The 20464-nt window shown below is 41.6% G+C and overlaps 1 protein-coding gene across 6 annotated transcripts in view; it reads left to right on the top strand.

Annotated features, from left to right (window-relative positions):
• Positions 1-20031, top strand: part of LOC141900032 (nuclear transcription factor Y subunit gamma-like) — a 35784-nt gene extending 15753 nt beyond the window's left edge. For 5 of the 6 annotated variants that reach the window (XM_074786731.1, XM_074786729.1, XM_074786730.1 and 2 more), the window contains exons 8-10: positions 7289-7465; positions 9792-9926; positions 18634-20030. In XM_074786731.1, coding sequence (XP_074642832.1) covers positions 7289-7465; positions 9792-9926; positions 18634-18747 — 426 coding nt within the window. In that variant the 3' untranslated portion in view covers positions 18748-20030. Of the gene's footprint in view, positions 1-7288; positions 7466-9791; positions 9927-18633 lie in introns of all 6 variants that reach the window. The other variant, XM_074786728.1, reaches the window with a different exon arrangement.
• Positions 20032-20464: the final 433 nt, after the last annotated feature.

Below are 20464 nucleotides of genomic sequence, written 5' to 3'. Positions count from 1 at the left end.
TCCCTTATTATATTGGCACCTAGGCATATTTTGTTACCATGATCGATTGAAAGGTTGTAGCTAATGATATGCTCTATGATTATGGTTAGTTTCAAATTCATTGGGCTTTCCATATGGTCACCAGGGGGCGTTGTATTATAGAATAACTTAGTATTTCCATATTATAGTGGTAACTTGGCATATTTTGTTAGCAAAATTTTAGATGTGAACGCTAAACAAATCAAAATTAGATAGAAATTGATGGAAAATGAACTTATTTTGAACTAATACATTTCGGTCATCAAAAAAGTTATGGTTATTTAACCGTACTGTCCCTTTGGTGGCAGTTGTATGAACTTATTCTGTCAATTTGCAATTGCATATAAAGTGTATGTACCTACCATATTTTCCACAATTAATGATTTGAATAACAAAAACTGAATAGGAGATACTGATAATAACAATTGATGAAATAACAATGGGGTATTTCCGTCGAGTACTGTACCCTTTCCTATGGTTTTTGCCAATATTTTCTAAATTTGGATTGATCGCCAATGGTTTTTCTATACGACCCGGCCCTGCGGTATTGCATTTAGCCACCGGCGAATTCCACCATCTTTTTTCTTGGCGTTCTAGCAGTAGAACGCGTTGGAATTTTTTCGCATAAAAATCTGGGAATTAGGATATTAGGGAGTTTCCACTCTCATAACGGTGAGTCCGTTCGGTTAGGGGGTTATCCCTGGTTTCTTCCCGGCTGACGTGCCAACCGACGTCTCTATTTCTATTTCTAATCGTATAGCGGAGCGGTCGCCGGTCGTTCTGGTACGATCGGCTTCCCAACTCCGTTCACCGGGGAGGAACGCTGGTTCACCGGCACCGGTCTCCGGTCATTCACCGGTCTCTGGTCGTTCACCGGTTCGGCCGCGTCGGCCGGTTCAGACTACATGTTCTGAACCGAGCGCGCGCCGCGGTAGTCGGGAAGGGCCCTTACCGGTTCGGTCGGTACCGGTCCGGTCCGGGTCGGGCATCGGTCCAGTTCGGGCACCGGTCCGGTCCAGACGTCATCCGGTTCAAAACATCCGGTTCGTTCATCGTCTGATTCTGATCGTCGCTCGGGGTTAGAGCTCGCTCTCCCACTAGATCTAGACGCTGTGAGCGTTATAAACGCCCAAGATCTCCTCGCAGATCAAGGTTTGATCGCGAGAGGGATTACGATCGTTATTGTAGGAAGTTTCGCTGTCGGTCTTCTCATCGTTCGTCGATGTCGGTTAGCGGTGAAGGCGATTCTTCTAGTAGGTCTCGATCCCGTTCGAGGGACCATCACCGAAGTCGGCATGATCGTCGGGATACTGGAAAATTCCTGACTCAGAAGGATTTTCATGTATTTGAAGAGAAAATTTTAAACTCGTTATCATGGAACATTTTCATTTCCCCCTCCAGAACGGGGTATGAAATCTGGGAAATATTTTAGTTCAACCGATCCACCTATAGGCGCATTTGCTCGGCGTATTACGCAACTCCAGGTGCTGTGGATCACAGTCATAACTGCCTGGATGCTGATTATACTTTGATCAGCCCGGATACTGTTACAGCACAGTCGGGTATTTGTTTGCCTAAGTCCGGTTTGGTGGCCATGACGTCAATCCTGGAGAATCTTACCAGGGTTGGTTCGTTTTAGGATATGGCACTTAAGGTGTTGACGGGTGAGCTTCGCGAGACTCACGCCGCTGTTCATGCGGGCTCCGACCCAGAGTCAGTTGCCCTAAAACTGGAGGGAATGGACCGGATTATCCAATCTTTTGCTCGGTCTGTTTCGCGTGTAATTCCGTTGTCAGTTCGGGGTCAGGCTAATCTTGTGTTAGTCTCCCGTCAGTCAGTTATGGACTCCAGTTCCAAAACTAGTCTACCGGATATGGTGTCCAATGCTTTGCTGAGAGCTCCATTGGGGAAGTCTTCACGTCTCTTCTCCGGTTGGTGTGCTCCGGTTTCCGCAGAGCTGAGGAAGATTCGGGAGGTCCAGGCCAAGTCCAACCCCTGAACTCCGTGTGGAAAGCGTTCTGGTCCGACGCCGGCGGCGCAAGGTTCGGCACGGATGCAAACAGGACCATCTCAAACTTCAGCGCTTTCTCAGGCGGCTTCGGATGCCGGTTGGAGAACTAGCGCGCAACTTCAACAATCGTGTAAAGCCTCGTCCAGCCTTAACAGTTCCGGTTCGTATCGAGGCAAGGGGAAGGCTCCAAAAAGGGGCTCTTCCTTTCGGAAAAACTTGGAATTCTTGGGACCAGTGGGAGGTTGTCTGCAGCAGGCAGCAACCCACTGGTCCGACCTTTTCGGAGACGGTTGGCCCTCCCGGGTTGTCTCGTGGCTACCGTCTCCATTTCCTAAGGCGACCGGGCCTCCCGACATGCGACCAAAACCAGGTCAGGAGGCCTTAATCTCTCCGGCTCTCAAGGAATTGGCCGAGAAGGGAGGGATAGAACCAGTTTGCAACGAAACTTCTCCCGGCTGGTTTTCTCGAATATTCATGGTACCAAAGGCCACAGGGGGTCAACGGACGGTGATAGATCTGTCATCCCTCAATCGGCACCTAGACATTCCAAGGTTCCGGTTGACCAAACCCAAGGACGTGATTCAAGGGCTCTGTCCGGGTCAATGGGCGGCTTCGTTGGACCTGAAAGATGCTTACTTTCAGGTTCCAATTCACCCAAAATCTCGGCGATTTCTCAGGATTAAGTGGAAAGGCCGCCAGTTCCAATTCAGGTCTCTTCCATTTGGCCTCAGTACGGCCCCGTGGGTTTTCACCAAGTTGGTCAAGTCAGTTCAGAAGGTACTTCAGTCAAGGGGTGTTCGACTGTTAGTTTACCTCGACGACTGGTTAATAGTCGCAAACTCGGATCAGGAATGTCGGGAGGCAATGACCTCAGTATTGCACTTAGTCCATCAGCTAGGGTTCCGCGTAAACAGGGAAAAATCTCAGTTGACACTGGCCCAACAGTTCACTTATCTCGGCATGGACTTCGATCTCCGAATCGGCAAAGTCTTTCCGTCTATGGCTCGAGTACCCAATCTTCAAGAAGCTGTAGCGGGAGTGTCCACAACCCCGAGAACAGCTCGTTACTGGTCACGGCCTCTAGGCTCCATCAGCTCCATGGGTCTGGTGGTGCCCTTAGGCCGCCTCAGAAGCAAGCGCTTGCAACAATATTGGAAGGTCTTCTGGTCTCGGTCGAAGGGCAACTGGGAGACCTTGATTCCCGTACCTCCAACCGATCTAAGTCTGGATCTTCAGTGGTGGGCGGCAACTACGAATCTTTGGCGCGGGGTGTCACTAGCCCCGTTAGAGGCTCCAGTTCGTGTATTCACGGATGCCAGTCACCAAGGATGGGGGGCACATCCAGTGCTTCATCTAGTATTAAAAAAGGGCAGGGTGCTGATTTCAAATAAGGGCATTTTTACGCGTGATTCCATTGGAGCACGGGCACATAATAACGCACTCACGTCCGTTTTAGGGGCAACCTGCAATGTTCCCTATTGCATAGAATCGAGGTACCCCCAACTACAATTGAGTACTAGAAACTATGTTTCACTCTTGTCATGAGTGACACACTTGACCACAGTACATCCTTACACCTATGCCTGTTAATGAACAAAAATAATCAGATAGGGCTTTCAAAATTATTTGGAAAACCAGTTGCAGACAAAAAATGGCAGAAAAAAGCAATCTCAAAAAGCAAATGATACAGCGAAAAAAAGCCAGCAATAGTGTATAGACCTACATGAAATTGCATATTTTTAATCTTAGAAATTTCAAATTAATTGATTTAAATTGATAGTGTTAGTGATTGGCGAGTGACTGTTGATAATTGGTAGGCAGCCAGCTTAAGAACACATTTTTGCTATTAGGCCACTCAAACTAATTGTCTCTCCAAGTCTCTCTGTGAGTTCACCGAAAAAAGTTTTTCACCTTGTGTATATAGAATTTGTCTAATAGTCTAGATAAAAAGATCCAGAGCATCACGATGTGTTCAAAACGAAACAATCCATCGAATATACACTACCAGCTTTATAACGGCAGTCGCTAGAATGATTGGCAGTAGTTTGGAAGGCAGCCAATTTCTTGGAAACTAAGACTAGGCCACGCGTCTGAGGCACGTTTTCACACGATGCACACTGACTGCAGTACATTTAAATATAACCACTGATCACATGAGCTACTATCGTTGATATCATACGAGATATTTCATAGCCGTCGCACGATTCTTACTTACAGTCGGGTGCGAAAGCTTATTTTGAAAGCCCTGACTCATTACTCGTGACTCGAGGGCGGACCTACGGCAAGTGATGAGGGCACAAGGGCGAGCATGGGACACATCTGAAGGGCACAAGGGCGGCTATTTTCGGGGGCGGGGCAGACCGCCCCTCCATTTTTGGCTAGATGAAGCACTGACATCTGGAGAACCGAGTCAAAGCCGGGAGATGGTCTCGCTACGAGGCCACCAACAACATAAATTTCCAAGAAATGCTGGCCGTGTGGAAGGCCCTGAAGTTCTTTCATAGGAGAGTGGAGGGCCACCAGGTTTGGTTAGCCACAGAAAATTCAACAGTGAGGGCTTACCTTCAGAACCAAGGGGGCACTCACTCAGAAACCCTCACAGGTCTGTCGGTCAAAATTCTTCCTTGGTGCCAGACAAAGGGCGTGTCCCTGACTGTGGCACATTTAGCGGGCAAAAGGAATGTGATGGCCGATGCTCTGTCTCGTCGAGGTCAGAGTATTGAGACGGAATGGGTTCTCCACCAAGAAGTAGCCAATCGGGTTCGGGGCATGTTTGGCAATCCGCTGCTGGATCTGTTTGCCACCCGGTTCAATTGGAGGTGTCCTCTGTTTGTGTCCCCGTTTCCAGACGCGGAAGCATGGGGGGTCGATGCCTTCTCTCTGGACTGGTCGGGAATGCATGCGTATGCGTTCCCGCCCACACCAGTCCTGCTGCGCTTACTGGATCAAATAGAGAGATCAGTCAATTGCAACATAGTTCTGGTAGCACCATGTTGGCCAGCTCAGAAATGGTTCCTACTACTTCTCAACCTACTGTGCGACAACCCCAGGATTCTTCCGAATTTCCCATCGCTTCTGTCTCAGGGGAACTTTCGGCATCATCCAGCCAGTGGTTAAATCTGCTCGCCTGGCCATTGTCCAGCGATCCTTGTCAGCTTCAGGCTTTTCAGAACAGGCTGCCTCCTTTATCGCAGGATCTAAGCGGCCATCAACAAGTACCATTTACGATGCCAAATGGAATTATTTTGCGGATTGGTGTGCTGCAGGGGAAATTGATCCATGCTCACCCTCTGTAGCTCAATTGGCAGATTTTTTTACTGCACCTATTTGTAGTAAAAGGTTTGCCGGTCATAACTATTAAAGGTTACCGCTCCGCGATTGCTCATACATTGCGTGCTTCTGGATGGCCAAATGTAGCAGGGGATCATCGGATATCCCAGCTTCTTGCAGGGTTTTCTATTTCCCGGCCTCGGGTACCAAGGATAGTTCCACCATGGGATCTGTCTGTAATTTTGAAGAAGTTAATGGAGGCTCCATTTGAACCTCTTTCGGCAGCGTCATTTGCGAATTTGTCAAAAAAGACTGTATTTTTGCTGTTCTTGGCTTGCTCGGCCCTTCGCTCTGAGATTCATGCGCTTTCAGTCCGACAAGGTCATATTGTCATACAGCGAAGGAATTTGTTTCGCTGCGGCCTGCTTTGGAATTTTTGGTAAAGAACCAACGACCAGGCTCAGTTGGGCGTCAATGGCGAATTGAAGCCCTAAAACATCGAGTGGAACCGGGCCTTCCAAACAGGACTTTATGTCCTGTACGGGTGTTGTGTTTCTATTTAGATCGCTCTGCTTCACGGAGGGGTTCATGGGAGCGGTTATTTATTCCTCTGCTGGATCACCTGAAGGGTGATATTTCACGGGACACAGAGGCCCGATGGGTCTCTTCACTGATCAAGGACATTTTATTGAAGGAGAATCTTTCCTCGGAGGGAGTGGTTTCTCATCAAGTGAGGTCTGTGGCTACTTTCTGCCCAGCCTTTTCTGGTGCTCCGTTGGAGGAAGTCTGTCGGGCCGCCTTTTGGAATTCTCCATCGACATTCACGTCATTTTATTTACGGGATGTTTCAGGCCAGTTAGGCTCATTAGCTTCACTTGGTCCTGTTGTTATGGCTCAAGGTGTCCGTTTTTTCCGATCGGACCCTTTAGTGTAGAATATTTATGTTGCATTATCAGGATCACAGGGGGTGTATCCTTGTACATAGTTTGGGCTCATATCTGCAAGTATTAATTTCGCAAAATTTCGGGGGGGGGGGGCCCTGAGCTGGACGGACTCACTGTGGCCAACCGGTCTTCCCTGTGCTACAGTGCTCCATTCCGTGCTTGGGTAAGTGCTCTCTTTTTCCCTCTTACCTTGCGTTTGAGCGGTGGTTTTTCTATCTACCTTTCCCACCATCCTTGTGCTAGGCTAGTCTAGCAAAAACCATAGGAAAGGGTTAACAGTACTCGACGGAAATATTACAATTTTTGGAACTAAAATTTGTATTTCTGAGTAGTACTTACCCTTTCCTATGGTTGGAATCCCGCCCACCTGCCCCGCATAGCTGTTTTTTTTGGGGGTCTGCTATGACATTAAAAGATGGCGGATTTTGCCGCTGGCTAAATGCAATACCGCAGGGCCGGGTCATATAGAAAAACCATTGGCGATCAATCCAAATTAAGAAAATATTGGCAAAAACCATAGGAAAGGGTAAGTACTACTCGGAAATACAAATTTTAGTTCCAAAAATTGTAATTTTCTGTAAGTTGGTGGAAAGCCCCAATGATAATAATCAAGGTAACTAGAGGACCAAAGGTTGATACTTGATATCTAATGAAATAACACTCTTCACGAATCCACACTTCCACACGGCAAAGTAAAAATAGGTGAAAATTAGAACTATTTGATTTCGCATATTGAAACATTCATACCCGCTAAGCGGTGTGATCAGTACCGTAAACTGGGGAGCATTTATTGATTACTAGAAAAGCGATAAAGTGATTCAATGTGTTGAACTGAACAGTTGATGGTGCAAATAATACTAGTCGCTCCCAACACTACGGCACTTAAGATCTGTTAAGGCTCTTTTCCAAGCCGAATAAGAACCTAAAACAAACCCTCATAGGATATAACATATGAACTGTGTGTATCGGATCTTGAGGAAATACCACAGTGACATGAATCATCCAATGCGATTTTGATTATGTTATATGTTTTAATTCTTTTCAGAATGGCAATGGTGAGACGACTGGTACACCACAAGTGATTCAGATTCAAGCGCCAGCAGTACAGCAACAACAACATCAGCAACAACAACAACAGCAACAACAGAGTGTGCAACAACAATCAACTGCTCAAGTTTTTCAGCAAATAGTCACTCCTAATGGCGAATTACAAAATATTCCTGTGAGTTAATGACAACGGGTACATTTTATTATTAGATTGGTAGGCTTATTTCCCTGCTTTTCTCCAAGTGTCAGTCTGTCTAAAAATGGAACTGTAACAAAAGAATTTCAATATCTTATTGTGTTTGAAATCTTTATGGATATATTTTCTCCACATAGCGGATGCTTTTATGCTTTTCTCTGCTATGACGTAGTGCAGCTCTCTGTGATACATGTTACTGCTGTTATTCATTGTGTTTTCAACAATTGAAGTCCAACAACTATAAATTATACTTCCCCTTTAACAGTAACCAGCAAATAATTGGAAAAATTTCAGTAAGATTGTTGTAGGGATTGTTGTCATCTACACGAGATAAAATCTGGCATTTGTATCTACATGTCATGAAAAACAAGAAAGAAATTCTAAAAATGGGCTTGCTGACATTGTTTGTACTAAAGGCTTGGTGGTTTTGTATTTCTGTAGTAGAATTGATTGAACTGATAACTTTTTAAAGAGCTAAGAAATCGGTGTTGTCTTACATTGTTACATGAAATATCATACACCGCGGACTGGGAATCAGAATGGTTATTGTAGACATGGACCAAGTTAGTGCAAGCTTTAAGATGGTTGTTATTTGAATATTGTGGTGTCTTTTTGGAATCTATCATATGTTGATAATTGCTAGATTACTTAAGAAGATTGTGCTGAAATGATTTTACCACAGCTGATGATGAAAAAACGTGACTGCTCTAGTGACTTCAGGCGAAGAGAAGCGAACATGAAAATAGATAAGAGCCACGATTTTTCTTATTAAATAATATAGACATAAAGCAAGAATAAGTTACATTTCCTTCAAATGACAATCCACTACGATCATCCGATAAAGCATAGAACTATAGTTCTATGGATGAAGTTAAATGCCACCACAAACTATCGCTCTCTGAAGAGACATGAACCAGTCAAACCGGCCAATTCAATTGAATTCAGAATTTATCTAACAGAAAGGCGGTTTTACTTTAATAAACTGAAAACGTATAAATGTTCATACAAAGATTTTTTTTAAAAATGGCCATTAATGCAAGCACCCTATGAAAGTAAAGGAAAATTAAAAGAATTTTTAAAAACGTAAGAAAGAAAGTGTTTTATCGTGAATTTTTAATTGTGTCAATAAAGAATGAATTGAATTGGCATCAGCACTATGCAGCGTATAAATACCAATTTCAAGACTGATCATGCACGCTTAACCAAGGCTAAAATAATAAAACCGATAAAATAAAATCATAAAACAAAGAAAACGACAAATCTGATATAGCCAATATACGGACGGAACCTAGATTTTATTACTGCATTAAATGTGTGTAAATATCAGAGCCCAAGAAAGTTTCTAACGAAAGTTATCGACTCCCCAAGCAAGTTATCAATCCGTGTGATAGCAGCAAGCCCATGAAAATCCACAAAAAGCTGTGTTTATTGTAGCTGCCTGTTTAAAAGCCTGCTCCTACTTGTGGTAGGCCCCAGAAAGGAGAAAATTAGCAAACCTTCAATGAATTGTTCCCCATTCTACAATTTGCTGCTTGACCTTGTTTGTTAATGATGACGTCGCTTGGAAAACCCTTTAGATAGGCTTTCCTAGTGACATCATTAGCAAGAACATACTATTGATTGTTCTGCCATATACTAGTGACTCATAGGGAAAACCCATTACCATGTATATATAAGTTGAACATGCTTACTATACAGTGCACCATTATTTCATCTTTATCAGCTGTTTGTACGTTTATTGCAAATCCAAGAAAAAATAGATTTTTGCGCTTAAAAGTGAAATGTACCAGGGTTTCCATGATGGTTAAAAGATGTCCGTTAGTCATTATTGGTAAAAAAAATTGTAACAGTCTGTATCTATGCCAAGACGAACACCTTAGGCGTGGAGCCCTAAAGGGATGTTTTGAGGATTTTTGGACCCATTTTAAGTGCATTCTAATGTTATCATATGGTCTATGCCGTAATTAAAATTACACCAGAGTAGTGCCTGTCACATAAACTTCATTCATTCATTGAAGTTTCACTCACAGAGAGAACACCGCTGATACAGTTTCATTGGCTACGTATAGGTTAGAAATTGAAAAACTAGCTCTCTGAGTGAAATTGAAATCAAAGTGACCCAAATCTCTGATTTTCGTAAAGTCAATTCGAAATGTCAGAAATTGGTTAAAGAGGCTTTGATTTTGGATCTTCTCTGGGGACTCTTGTCCACGGCATTTGGAAATTTCTAATCTTAACTGCCATACATCATCAATTGTTGGTGTACAATGTGTCACATTGAAAAATGAATATGTCTGTTTTGTAGATTCAGTTAAATGCCAGTCAGTTGCAATCAATTCAACTACAGATGCAGGGTAGAGGTACTAATCAGCCAATAGTGATACAAACAGCTGCGCAACAAGGACAAATCCAACAAACTACCGATCAAACATTTACTCAGGTATGGCTACTTTATCAATCTAATTCTGAGAAAAAGTTTTTTTATCCGAAAAAGAGTTCTATCATAATTCATTGTTTAACGACACAGTTTAGTATGATGACGTTATCATACCCTGACATATTGCCACAACGTATGTTATTTATGTGAAGGTTGTGAAATATCACTGCATCGTTTGCTAGATTGTCTACAGTGTCACTTGAAAACAGTAACGTGACCACGTGTGAAGTAATTAAGAACAAGCAGGGAGAACAAACAATTCACAATGCAAATAGTAGCATAGTCCAATACAGTAGAATTCATTTAATTTGGATCATTTGGGACCCACAAAATGCATCCGGTTGACAGGAAATCCAGATTAACAGCCATTTTCTTGTAAATCAATGAACTGTAAATATTGCCGGATTAGACCAAAATCTGGATAAAGCCAATCTGCATTAAGCAAGTTTGCGTGTATTAAAATACAAATTCAATTTTTCAAAACAATGAAATTAAAGTTTTTGGTTTTGAATTAGTTCTCCCTATTCTGAAGTGGTCATATTGTCATTTTTAGAACTATCCACATCATTACATGTATGTTGCTGTGAACCAAAGGACACTGTTTTTACCATCATTGAGTTAACGAAAGATCCGATGAATGAGATCAAATACGATGCAAAAATAGTTCCAGTAACTTTGTATTCTAGTATTTATCACCATAATTTAAAAAGGATTTGCAAATAAACAATTATCAAAACTATGTACAGATAAATTCATTTTACCAAGTGAATTGATATGTGGCTGCCTACGTCACTTGGTATGAATGGGCATCTTTGTACCTGTCTTGTGACTCGATTAAGCCATATCTCACTCAGAAATTTTAGTAGTAGTTGAATCACAGTACAGTCATACCTTGATTTAATGCCACCCTTGGGGATTCCTGATTTTGGCGGTAAATAGCGGTAAAGCAGGGTTTAAGTCAGGTCACCTACTACAATGCAAATACCTACTATATACCTACTATCTGCTCAGAACGATGTATATTGATGTGATGAATATTTCCTTCAGGATGTATTACGTGGGGCACATTTTAGAAGTTACCTTAGTTTGGGAACTATACTGCTAAACATTTTTTGGAATACCCACTACCCTACGGTGGCGCTGTCACGAGCCACGTCACTCAATTTCTTCCTTAGCGCCGCCATTTTGGTGCGGTTTTTTGGAGCTGCCACTTAAAATGTCAGCCCAGTGGCCTCGTATCAACTAACTCTTGTGGGGCCGGGAGCATCCAACAGAGTTCGTTTAACCCCGCCTGGTTCTGGGTTCAAGACTGCTTACGTTTTCTCGCCCGAATGCTTAGCTTGGTCGACGCATTTGTTAAACTGATTGTCAGGTTTTCTACCGTGTAGTGCATCAAGTTGCCTAGGGCAGGGAGCCTTTTCCTGGGCTTTCCCAAAACATTACTTTTAGATTGGTAATGTCCAGGATATGACACTCATTAGAGAACTGGATTTTCAGTCCCTCCTACATAGGGAATGTCTGACTTGCCGTGTGTTCCAGCATTCATGGATTGCAATCCAGTCCCTGGAGAGGTCCGCCTCATACTGGATCGGTCTTGGATCAAGATGGGTGGATGTTCCTCTCAGGAGTCAGATAGACAGACATGTATGGTTAGCCACCAATAGCCAGTCTGGTCCTGTCTTCGGAATCAAGGAGGCACTCGGTCAGTTATTCTCTCTGATCAGACAGCAGATATTCTCGCCTGGTGCAAGTTCGAAGGAATTCATATCTCTGTAGTTAAACTAGCAGGCATGAAGGATATCAGGGCCGCTCTTCAGCCCGTCAGGCCTTGGCCATCCCTAATGAATTAATTTTCTTTTCCACGGAGGTGTCAATCCGAGGGTTTTCCCCTGTCTGTGTGCCCGTTCCGACCTGATGGCGTGGAAGATAAGACGCTTTCGTTCCGCTGAGATGGAATCCTAGCGTATATGTTACCCCAGCCAAGTAATGACAGCAGTCCTCGGCCAGCTAGAGCCGGCGTTGTCCTGCTGGATAGTTTTGATTACACCTTAGGGGCCAGCTCAGGCATGATTGGGTCGGTTTTTCAGCCTTCTGGGCATCTGTTCCGGCGTGTATCTTCATTCCCTCCCTTCTGTCACAGAGGGGTTTTCTTTAGGCACCTGGCACTTATATTGCTCAACCGACTATTGAGTTGACCGTGGATGAGCGTCTCCTATGAGTGCAGGGTTTTCAGTCTGGGGTTTTCCCCTTCATCACTAAATCCAGTGCCCTAGCACAGGCAGGATTTAAGTTTTCACGTGGAAGCTCTAAGCCGGTTCGGGTGGTCAACGAGTGAACAATCGGTGCACCCTCACTGGCACCTCGCTCACTGAATTCTTTTCCTCTTCCCTTGAGGTTTAGCGTCACTCTTACCTTTCGTAGGTGGAAAGTTATGGATTTATTTGAGTATATACTAAAGATATCATATAAATGTGAATCACTGCAGTTTTATGATATTGTCTTTAACTCCATTACTTTAACTCACATCTTACCAACGGTTTTCATTGGTGATAAGATGTAAGAGAGTCAGTTCAGTCTCACAGTGATTTGATTCAGAACTGTTATCATTCTTCCAGGATTGGAGTAATGCGTATATACGACATAATTTGTCCACTCAGGGCATGCAGATTGATAGCTCTCTGCCACCTGTTGTGCGCTTTACGTACGATCTGGCTCTGGTCCTAGCTAGACCATACATTCAGGGTACATAGTTTCAGGGCTGCCAACCTTTCAAAATTCCATTTAGGGATGAATGGCAGATTAATTAGGAATATTGAAGGTTTCAATAGGAATATATCGAAACCGAAGAAATTGTGACTTTTCCAAGTAGGAATATGTTGCTTTCAATTAGGAATGCCTTTCACGTGTAATATATGAAAGCTGGATATGAAAATATGGAATTATCTATTAGCAAAATAAAAAATCAGCAAATTCTACAGAATGTATTTTTTCTTTATTATTTTATGAAAGATAAAAATCAAGTGTTTATCAAAAATATACAATAGACTAAAAAATAAGAACATAAACTGGCATAAGAACATAAGAAACATAAATTGTCAAACGAATTACATAACACTATACAGTTGTCATGCGAATATATCAATTTCCAGCATCATTTCCACGATACTGTCCCGGAGAGACGTACAGAACTGAAAGATACAAACAGTAAAAAGTCTCTAAATCTACATGCAACTCGATGGTGCTGCCATCTGCCAAATATGCGAACTAAAAGTTTACTTTCTTTGAGATGCACTGCTCAAAAGCATCTTAAATTATCTTACTAAGACTTAATCAAACTAATACAAGAGTGACAACATTAAGGTTCCAACTAACAAAGCATTAATTGCTTACCGAAACATTTCAACCACAAATAACTACTCCACACGTTGAAATCTAACCCGAATGCTCATTGCGCTGCGAAAACGAGCTAATTACCGCAGTAAACCGATTCTTCTCCGAAACGATGCGGAGCAATTTGACAATAACAATCACATTTTGCCACATGTCATGATATTTTCACAAGAATGATTTAAAACAACATATTTTAAAACGATTGAACTTTATTTTGATTCTTGTAACAAATTAAGAAGCTGCTCTCCTACTACGAAATAATCGTAAATCAATAACACAGCTACTCTCATACACACACACACACACGTGCGCGCGCTAGTAAGCGCTGTTTATCGCCTGACCCACGTACACAGTATATATAGCGACGCACTCATCCACCGCGCGCGTGCATATAAATTCGCCACCTATTCAATTCTGTTCTACCAAGTCATCACATTGTGTTACAACGCGCTGGCGGGTGGAAAATCTGACATCGCCGAAAAAGGGAAAAAAAATCGGAATTTTGTATACCCAATCGTATCGTCGGAATTTCTTCACGCAAATCGGGAGGATTGCGAATAATTCGGGAGGGTTGGCAGCCCTGTACTTTATAGATGGCTCGTAACCTTAACGGTTACCAGCAGCAATCGCCTATGCTTTTAGGGCAACAGGTACTCTGGACCTGTTATCCAAGCACCATATTCTCCAACCGATAGTGCTTTTTCGTTTGCTCGACTGAAGGTGCCTCGGGAAGTCCCTGAATGGGACTTGTCATGGTGGTGCTTAAGTATCTCGTGGCCCATCCGTATCGCCCCTCTTCAAGAGTCTCATTAAGCAGTTTAGCTTCTCTTCTATGCTAGCTTAGGAGGTTGGAAATCCATGCTTTGACTTACCGGCCTGGTCTGATCGTTTCAGTCCCATTTCTTTTATTACTCCTCGCCCTACCTCAACTTAATCGCCGGAAATCGACAGTCGGGACTGGTTGAGAGTGAAGGTAGAGGCGCTGAACCATAGGGCAGGCTAGTTTTCTGGCCCGGGGGTTAAGTTATTAATTGCGTTCATCGACAGCATCACTCTTTGGTTGTCTGATCTCATTCGAGTGGTCTTTTTTTGTCGATAGGTCCGATCCTACTCACGTCATTTGTTTTCTATGGCTGCTTCGTGGGTGGTTTTCAGGCGCTTCTATTGAAGAGTTTTTTCGAGGATATATATATATATATATATATAGGTTTTTTTTTCCTCGTGCTATATGCTGGGTGAATTTTTATGTTTGTTGAACGTGCTCACGTGGGTGCACGTGGCTCTATTGCGTTCATCGACAGCATCACTCTTTGGTTGTCTGATCTCATTCGAGTGGTCTTTTTTTGTCGATAGGTCCGATCCTACTCACGTGGTTGGTCTAGTCATTAAGTGTTTTCTATGGCTGCTTCGTGGGTGGTTTTCGGGCGCTTCTAGTGAAGAGTTTTTTCGAGGATATATATATATATATATATATATATATATATGTAGGTTTTTTTGTCCTCGTGCTATTTGCTAGGTGAGTTTTTATGTTTGCTGAACGTGCTTTTAGGCTTTTGCCTTTACACATTTTTTTGGGAGACTTACCCACCGCCTGGTGCTTGGCTAATCCTTCTAAAAAATGTGCCCTACATAATGTATCCTGAAGGAAATATCATAATTTTCCGGAGTAAAATTTGTATTTCTGAGGGATACTTACGTGGGGCATAGGATATTCATGCCCACCTTCCCCGCTCGGCTCTTAACGCTGAGTTTCGGAAGAAATTGAGTGACGTGGCTGGTGGCGGCACCACCGTACGGTAGTGGGTAGTCCAAAAAATGTTTAGCGGTATAGTTCCCAAACTAAGGTAACTTCTAAAATGTGCCCCACGTAAGTATCCCACAAATACAAATTTTACTCGGGAAAATTATGATTTTAAAAAAAAATATCTAAAAACATCCTTATCAAGAACAAAATTTTGGTTTTTTTTTTTGTTCTTATATGCGTTTTCCCAGCAATTCAGCTCATCTACAATACATAAAAAATAATTTTTTTGGGTACTTCTAAAGTACGAAACTACGAAATTAAGAAACATGCAACGAAATATGTAACGAAATTACGAAATGCTAAAGTACGAAACGAAATACTATACGAAATGCTAAACTACAAAACGAAATGGTCATTTTTTCACGGGTCCTGCTAAAGTATAAAATGTAATATGAAACGAAAATTTTGTAATTTTTTGCGCAATAGCAGCGGATTCGTGGAGCTGGCTTAAACATGCGCACCCGGTCTAGTGTGGCAGGAGTGGCAGGGTTCCATGCCGCAACTGAGTTTAGCGATGCCATCAGGGAGAATGATCTGCGCATGCTCATATACAACTGGAAGGTAGCGATTAATAAATTACGGGTTAGAAAATGAAGTGTGCCTTAAAATATATCCTGCAGTGTTTAGGCTAAAAAATTGATACCTCGTTTCTCCTCTGCTGAGGAGCTTAAAAGTTGACCCGACCGGCCGCTAATCTACCCTGTACATTAATTTTTTCTGAGCTAAATGGTCGATACTAGACAGGTTCAGATATGTCGGCCCGTGTCCAAGAACGGGATAATCCTATCGCGGTTACGAGCTCGGTGTCGTGTGAAGCGCTTGCCTTTCCTTTCTGCTACAGTCAACCCCGCATAAGTCGTCATCGAATTAGTCGTATCATCACATCTCTCGTATAATTATTTTGGTCCCGATTTTTTTCTTCTTTAAACCTTATAAAATAATGCTTATAACTCGTACTTTATAAGTCGTATATTCACGTAAGTCGTATCAATTATAAATTCCAAATCTTCTGATTTCATTCAAAATACCTCGCGTAAGTCGTAGCCCGATATGCCAGCAACAGATAAATCAAAAATACGCTACAATATTGTCTGTGTAAGTGTTTAGACTGTTACAATGTAACTTTCTTGTGGTAGGGCATGATATATAGGACCTGCACGGTCAGCTCGGGATACGACTGGGCCGGGGACTAACCACGCTGGAACTTGAGAATCGTATATATCGTATTTTCACGGGTTATTCGCGCAGCGTATTCATTATTTGTTTTTGAGAACATCCTACAAGTTTCTACTAATTGTAGACGTTCTTAAACCCCTCCAGTTTAAGAAAATAAATTCCTGAATATGGTACTTTCAAAAGATCATTTACATGCACCGCCGAGATTTTTAGTCCCGTAGCGTTATAACGAGCTTTGACCATAGTATGGGCGTGTGTTTGAAATGTGACCATTTCGTTTCGTATTTTGGTTCGTATTTTAGCACTACTGGCAAAAAAATTTCCATTTCGTAATTTCGTTTCGTATTTCGTAATTTCGTTTCATTTCGTAATTTCGCTCCATATTTCGTAATTTCGTTTCATATTTCATAATTTCGTACTTTAGCAGGACCCAATTTTTTTACCAAAATATTATTTACCAAGCATCCTACGGTGGTAAATGTATTAGGCCTATATGAAAATCTGTTAAATCCATGATCTGATTTTAAACAATGCTTTGTTTGAAGATTAATGACTTTAATATTATAAACTTATTAATATTTACACGAATTCACCAAATAATCCATAACAGTGCTCATTTTGTGCATGAACTCATCAGCAATATCGATCATGTTTAGTTTGTCAGTATAGTCTTTGTGGACATGTATCATCATCACATGAATAAGTCTTGACGTATCGGCCCCACTCCGCGCGGTGGCGCCACCCCGCGGGATTTACGCGAAGCAGCAGAACACAAACTCGGCCATTCTCTCAATTTTCAATGATAGAAATCGTGTGTGTATTTCAATTATTTCGGCTGTTAGGGTTTTAAGGCACAATATAAGTTGATGATGTGATATGGCGATGTTAATTAATGATAATTCCGCAGTGAAGCTAGTCACGAACGGTGCCGATTGAGTGTACAGCTGCCAAAAACACTGAAATGTGCGTAGTTGCGTTACTATTTGCAGTGAATTGCAGACGAAACATGAAGCCTTAACGGCCGTTTAAAAAAAAATTATACCAATCGCAATTGTAAAATAAAAATGAGATAGAACCTAAGTTAAAATTCTGGCCATTTCTAAAATGTTATTGATTATTATTACTAATTTTTAGTCAGTGCGGAACGTTTAATTTTCCAACAATAATGAGGGGTGGTAGGTAGTCATGCAATTCAAGTCATCATTTATGACACGTTACTTCCGTGTTGTTGAAAATCTCGCGAGTCCTGGACTAAATCCCAATGAACAATGTGATCTGTGTGCTGGCCACCAAAATGCACACAGATCACACTACACTACCCATTACACACTCCAGTACCCACAGCTTTCATATATCCATCCAAATATTTAGTGGCTTTCTTCCTGGATTGTGACATAGATGACCTATGTAAGATACGTCTTGACTCTTCGCAAAGCACTAAATGGCCTTTCACTAACTGCATTTGTAGCTGGCATTACGAGAATTAAAATAGGGAGCGTTCACAAATTACGTACCTCAAATCTCCCGTTTTTCTGACCCCCCTCCCCCTTGTACCACCTTTGTACCAAATTCAGTGACCCCCTCTTAGGTACGTACCATCGCACCCATGACCACCCCCCACCCCCAATTATATTGATGCAAAGAACACAAATTAAAAAAAATATAAATACCTGATTTCATTAATGATATACCAACAAGTGCGTGAAAGATCGATACCGGTACCCGGTATTGGGGAAATCCCAGTTGAAATCTACTACAAGTGGTACCTCGACATTTTGTTTAGAACAAAATTCCGATATTAAATAAATGACGCAACAAAAGAATTAAGCAAGTATTGTTGTTTATTGATTTTATATACCCGGTACTAAAAGCCGATAAAACACCAACGGCTATTTTCATTTGAGTTTGGTACATAAAGTGCGTACCAAGATTCATTAATACCCCCTCCCTCAAAGTACGTACCTTTTTTGCTGACCCCCCTCCCCCATGTACCACTTTGTACCAAAATTCAGTAACCCCCCTCCCCCAATGGAGGTACGTAATTTATGAACGCTCCCATACCTTAAAAATACTTTAAATACCCCTTGGCCGAAATGTCAGTTTTGTTTATAATGCATTAGTGAACACACACAAGTGTGCTTCTAACCCATTTCTCTGTTCTTACTCATGCCAGAATTTAATTGGAAGTATGGTGCTTTTAATTTTTGTGTAAACAACCCTCAGTGTCTTAGTGGTACTAATTGTGATCATGTTATTTCCTGTCAATGAAAGCCCAACAACCATATTGTGTTCCAAATCTGTTCCTGAATCTAATAACATGTACATAATTTTTATTTTTAGCAGATGCAAACAATTCAGGTGCCAATGGGGCAGTTAAGTGGTGCCCAACAAGTGTTTATTCAATCACCAACTGATGAGGAGCCAACTGCAGATCAACAGGATGGAGCAACCTGAGTTCAAAAATAATGTTTTTTTGGCAAAATACACAAATTTTGCCATCTACTGTTGTTCTTGTGCTAGGGATTTGTACTCAAGTTGGATGGGAATGTGTAACAAGAAGAAAGAAATGCAGTATGATTTTTAAGCCATACGCCGTTTACCAGAATAATACTATGATACATTTTGAAACTTGTTCATTGCTCAGCTAATGAAATTTGGCTCATACACCTAAATTTCTTTGAAGTCCAGGGATTTTGTAGTGGACACAAGATATGTATATGGACTTTCAGTCTGAATACCGGTCGAAGTGGTTACCCTTTCGGAATCAACGGCTTAAGATACTAGACTAGAGTTAATAGTATTCATTTGCTTGATTTGAAAATGATGGGTCTTCAGAAAATGAAAATGCAACACTCAGGGACTGAAGCTTCACTTGGCGGTTTTGCTACCTTTAAATTTTACATTATTCTGAAATATCTAAAATGTTCAACCTGTGTGTGATATCTTGGAATGACAAACGCATGGGATTATGTGTAGATCATGATGAATGATTATTGTATCCCCTAGAAGATGTAAGGGACAATATGGTTTACGATGTATGCATCACTTGAAGTTAACGTTGTCATAAAACCAGTTTAGACAAAATCCATAAATTTTCAAATTAGGTGCATGAAGATAAACCACATTTATTCCCAGAATGTATATGCTGGCCTATAACTGAATTAGTCTTATGTTAAGTGTTGATATTTCACATGAGAACGTAAGAATACATATCAGTTGATGAACCTAGGTCATAATGCCATCAAGATGGATGACCAGCAAGCATCTTCGATCCCAAAATATCCTTTTCTGCCTGCTAATGTCAATGTTTATCATGTAGAGCATTAACATTTCACATGAGAATTTAAGGGGGCATTACCCGGTATGTAGTTATCAGTGGATGAAATCAATCAAGTAAGACCATCCAAGATGGCTGATTTGTGGCCTTCTTTGTGCCAAAAATATACATGGCTGTTATCTGAATTTATTTCATATAGAGCAATGACATCTTATTAATTAATTAATTTTCGGAGAATTACTGACGTGATACCAAATAACTCCAAAGCAATTTTCGACAAATAGCGATGTTGATGGCCAAACATGGATAAGGGAGCTAGGGTAAGAGAGATTATTGTGGGGATGTCTAGGCGATGTGTTTACAAAACTCTAGTAACAGTAAAACCGGATCTATTGATTGCTATTTGTATAATAAAAACAAATTTCGTGTAAGTACAAGAACAACAGAGTTATTTCTTTTGAGCTGTTTGGACACATTAGGATTAGAAAGATACATTATTTCTCATAGCTGGCCTGGTCATTTAAATCAGTGGTGAGTGTGTCAATTTTGGACTTCAGAAACTTGAGAAACAAGGTATCTCTATGGCTGCGCAATACTCTTGTTTTTCTTCAGGAATTTTCTGAACGTGACGAGGCCAGGCGAATTCTTTTATCAACTTTAAAAAAAAAGTTGATAAATTAGCTTTCCGGTTTGTTTTGAGGTGACTAGGTGGACCATTTTTATTTTCTAACTCTAAGAAAGCCAACAGCCGTAAGTGAAAATACAAATTATCCAGAGAGCTAACGCTGATAACTTATCCAAAGGCAGTGCAAAAAATACCTTTGCTTTATTGTCCATGTATATTGTTTGTCTCTGGAAATTGACCTCCATCAGTTGCAGTATATCACAGTCTAA

Source organism: Tubulanus polymorphus, chromosome 2 (assembly GCF_964204645.1).
Source record: "Tubulanus polymorphus chromosome 2, tnTubPoly1.2, whole genome shotgun sequence".
Taxonomy (NCBI): Eukaryota; Metazoa; Nemertea; class Palaeonemertea; order Tubulaniformes; family Tubulanidae; genus Tubulanus; species Tubulanus polymorphus.
This window is presented reverse-complemented; position numbering and strand designations above follow the sequence as displayed.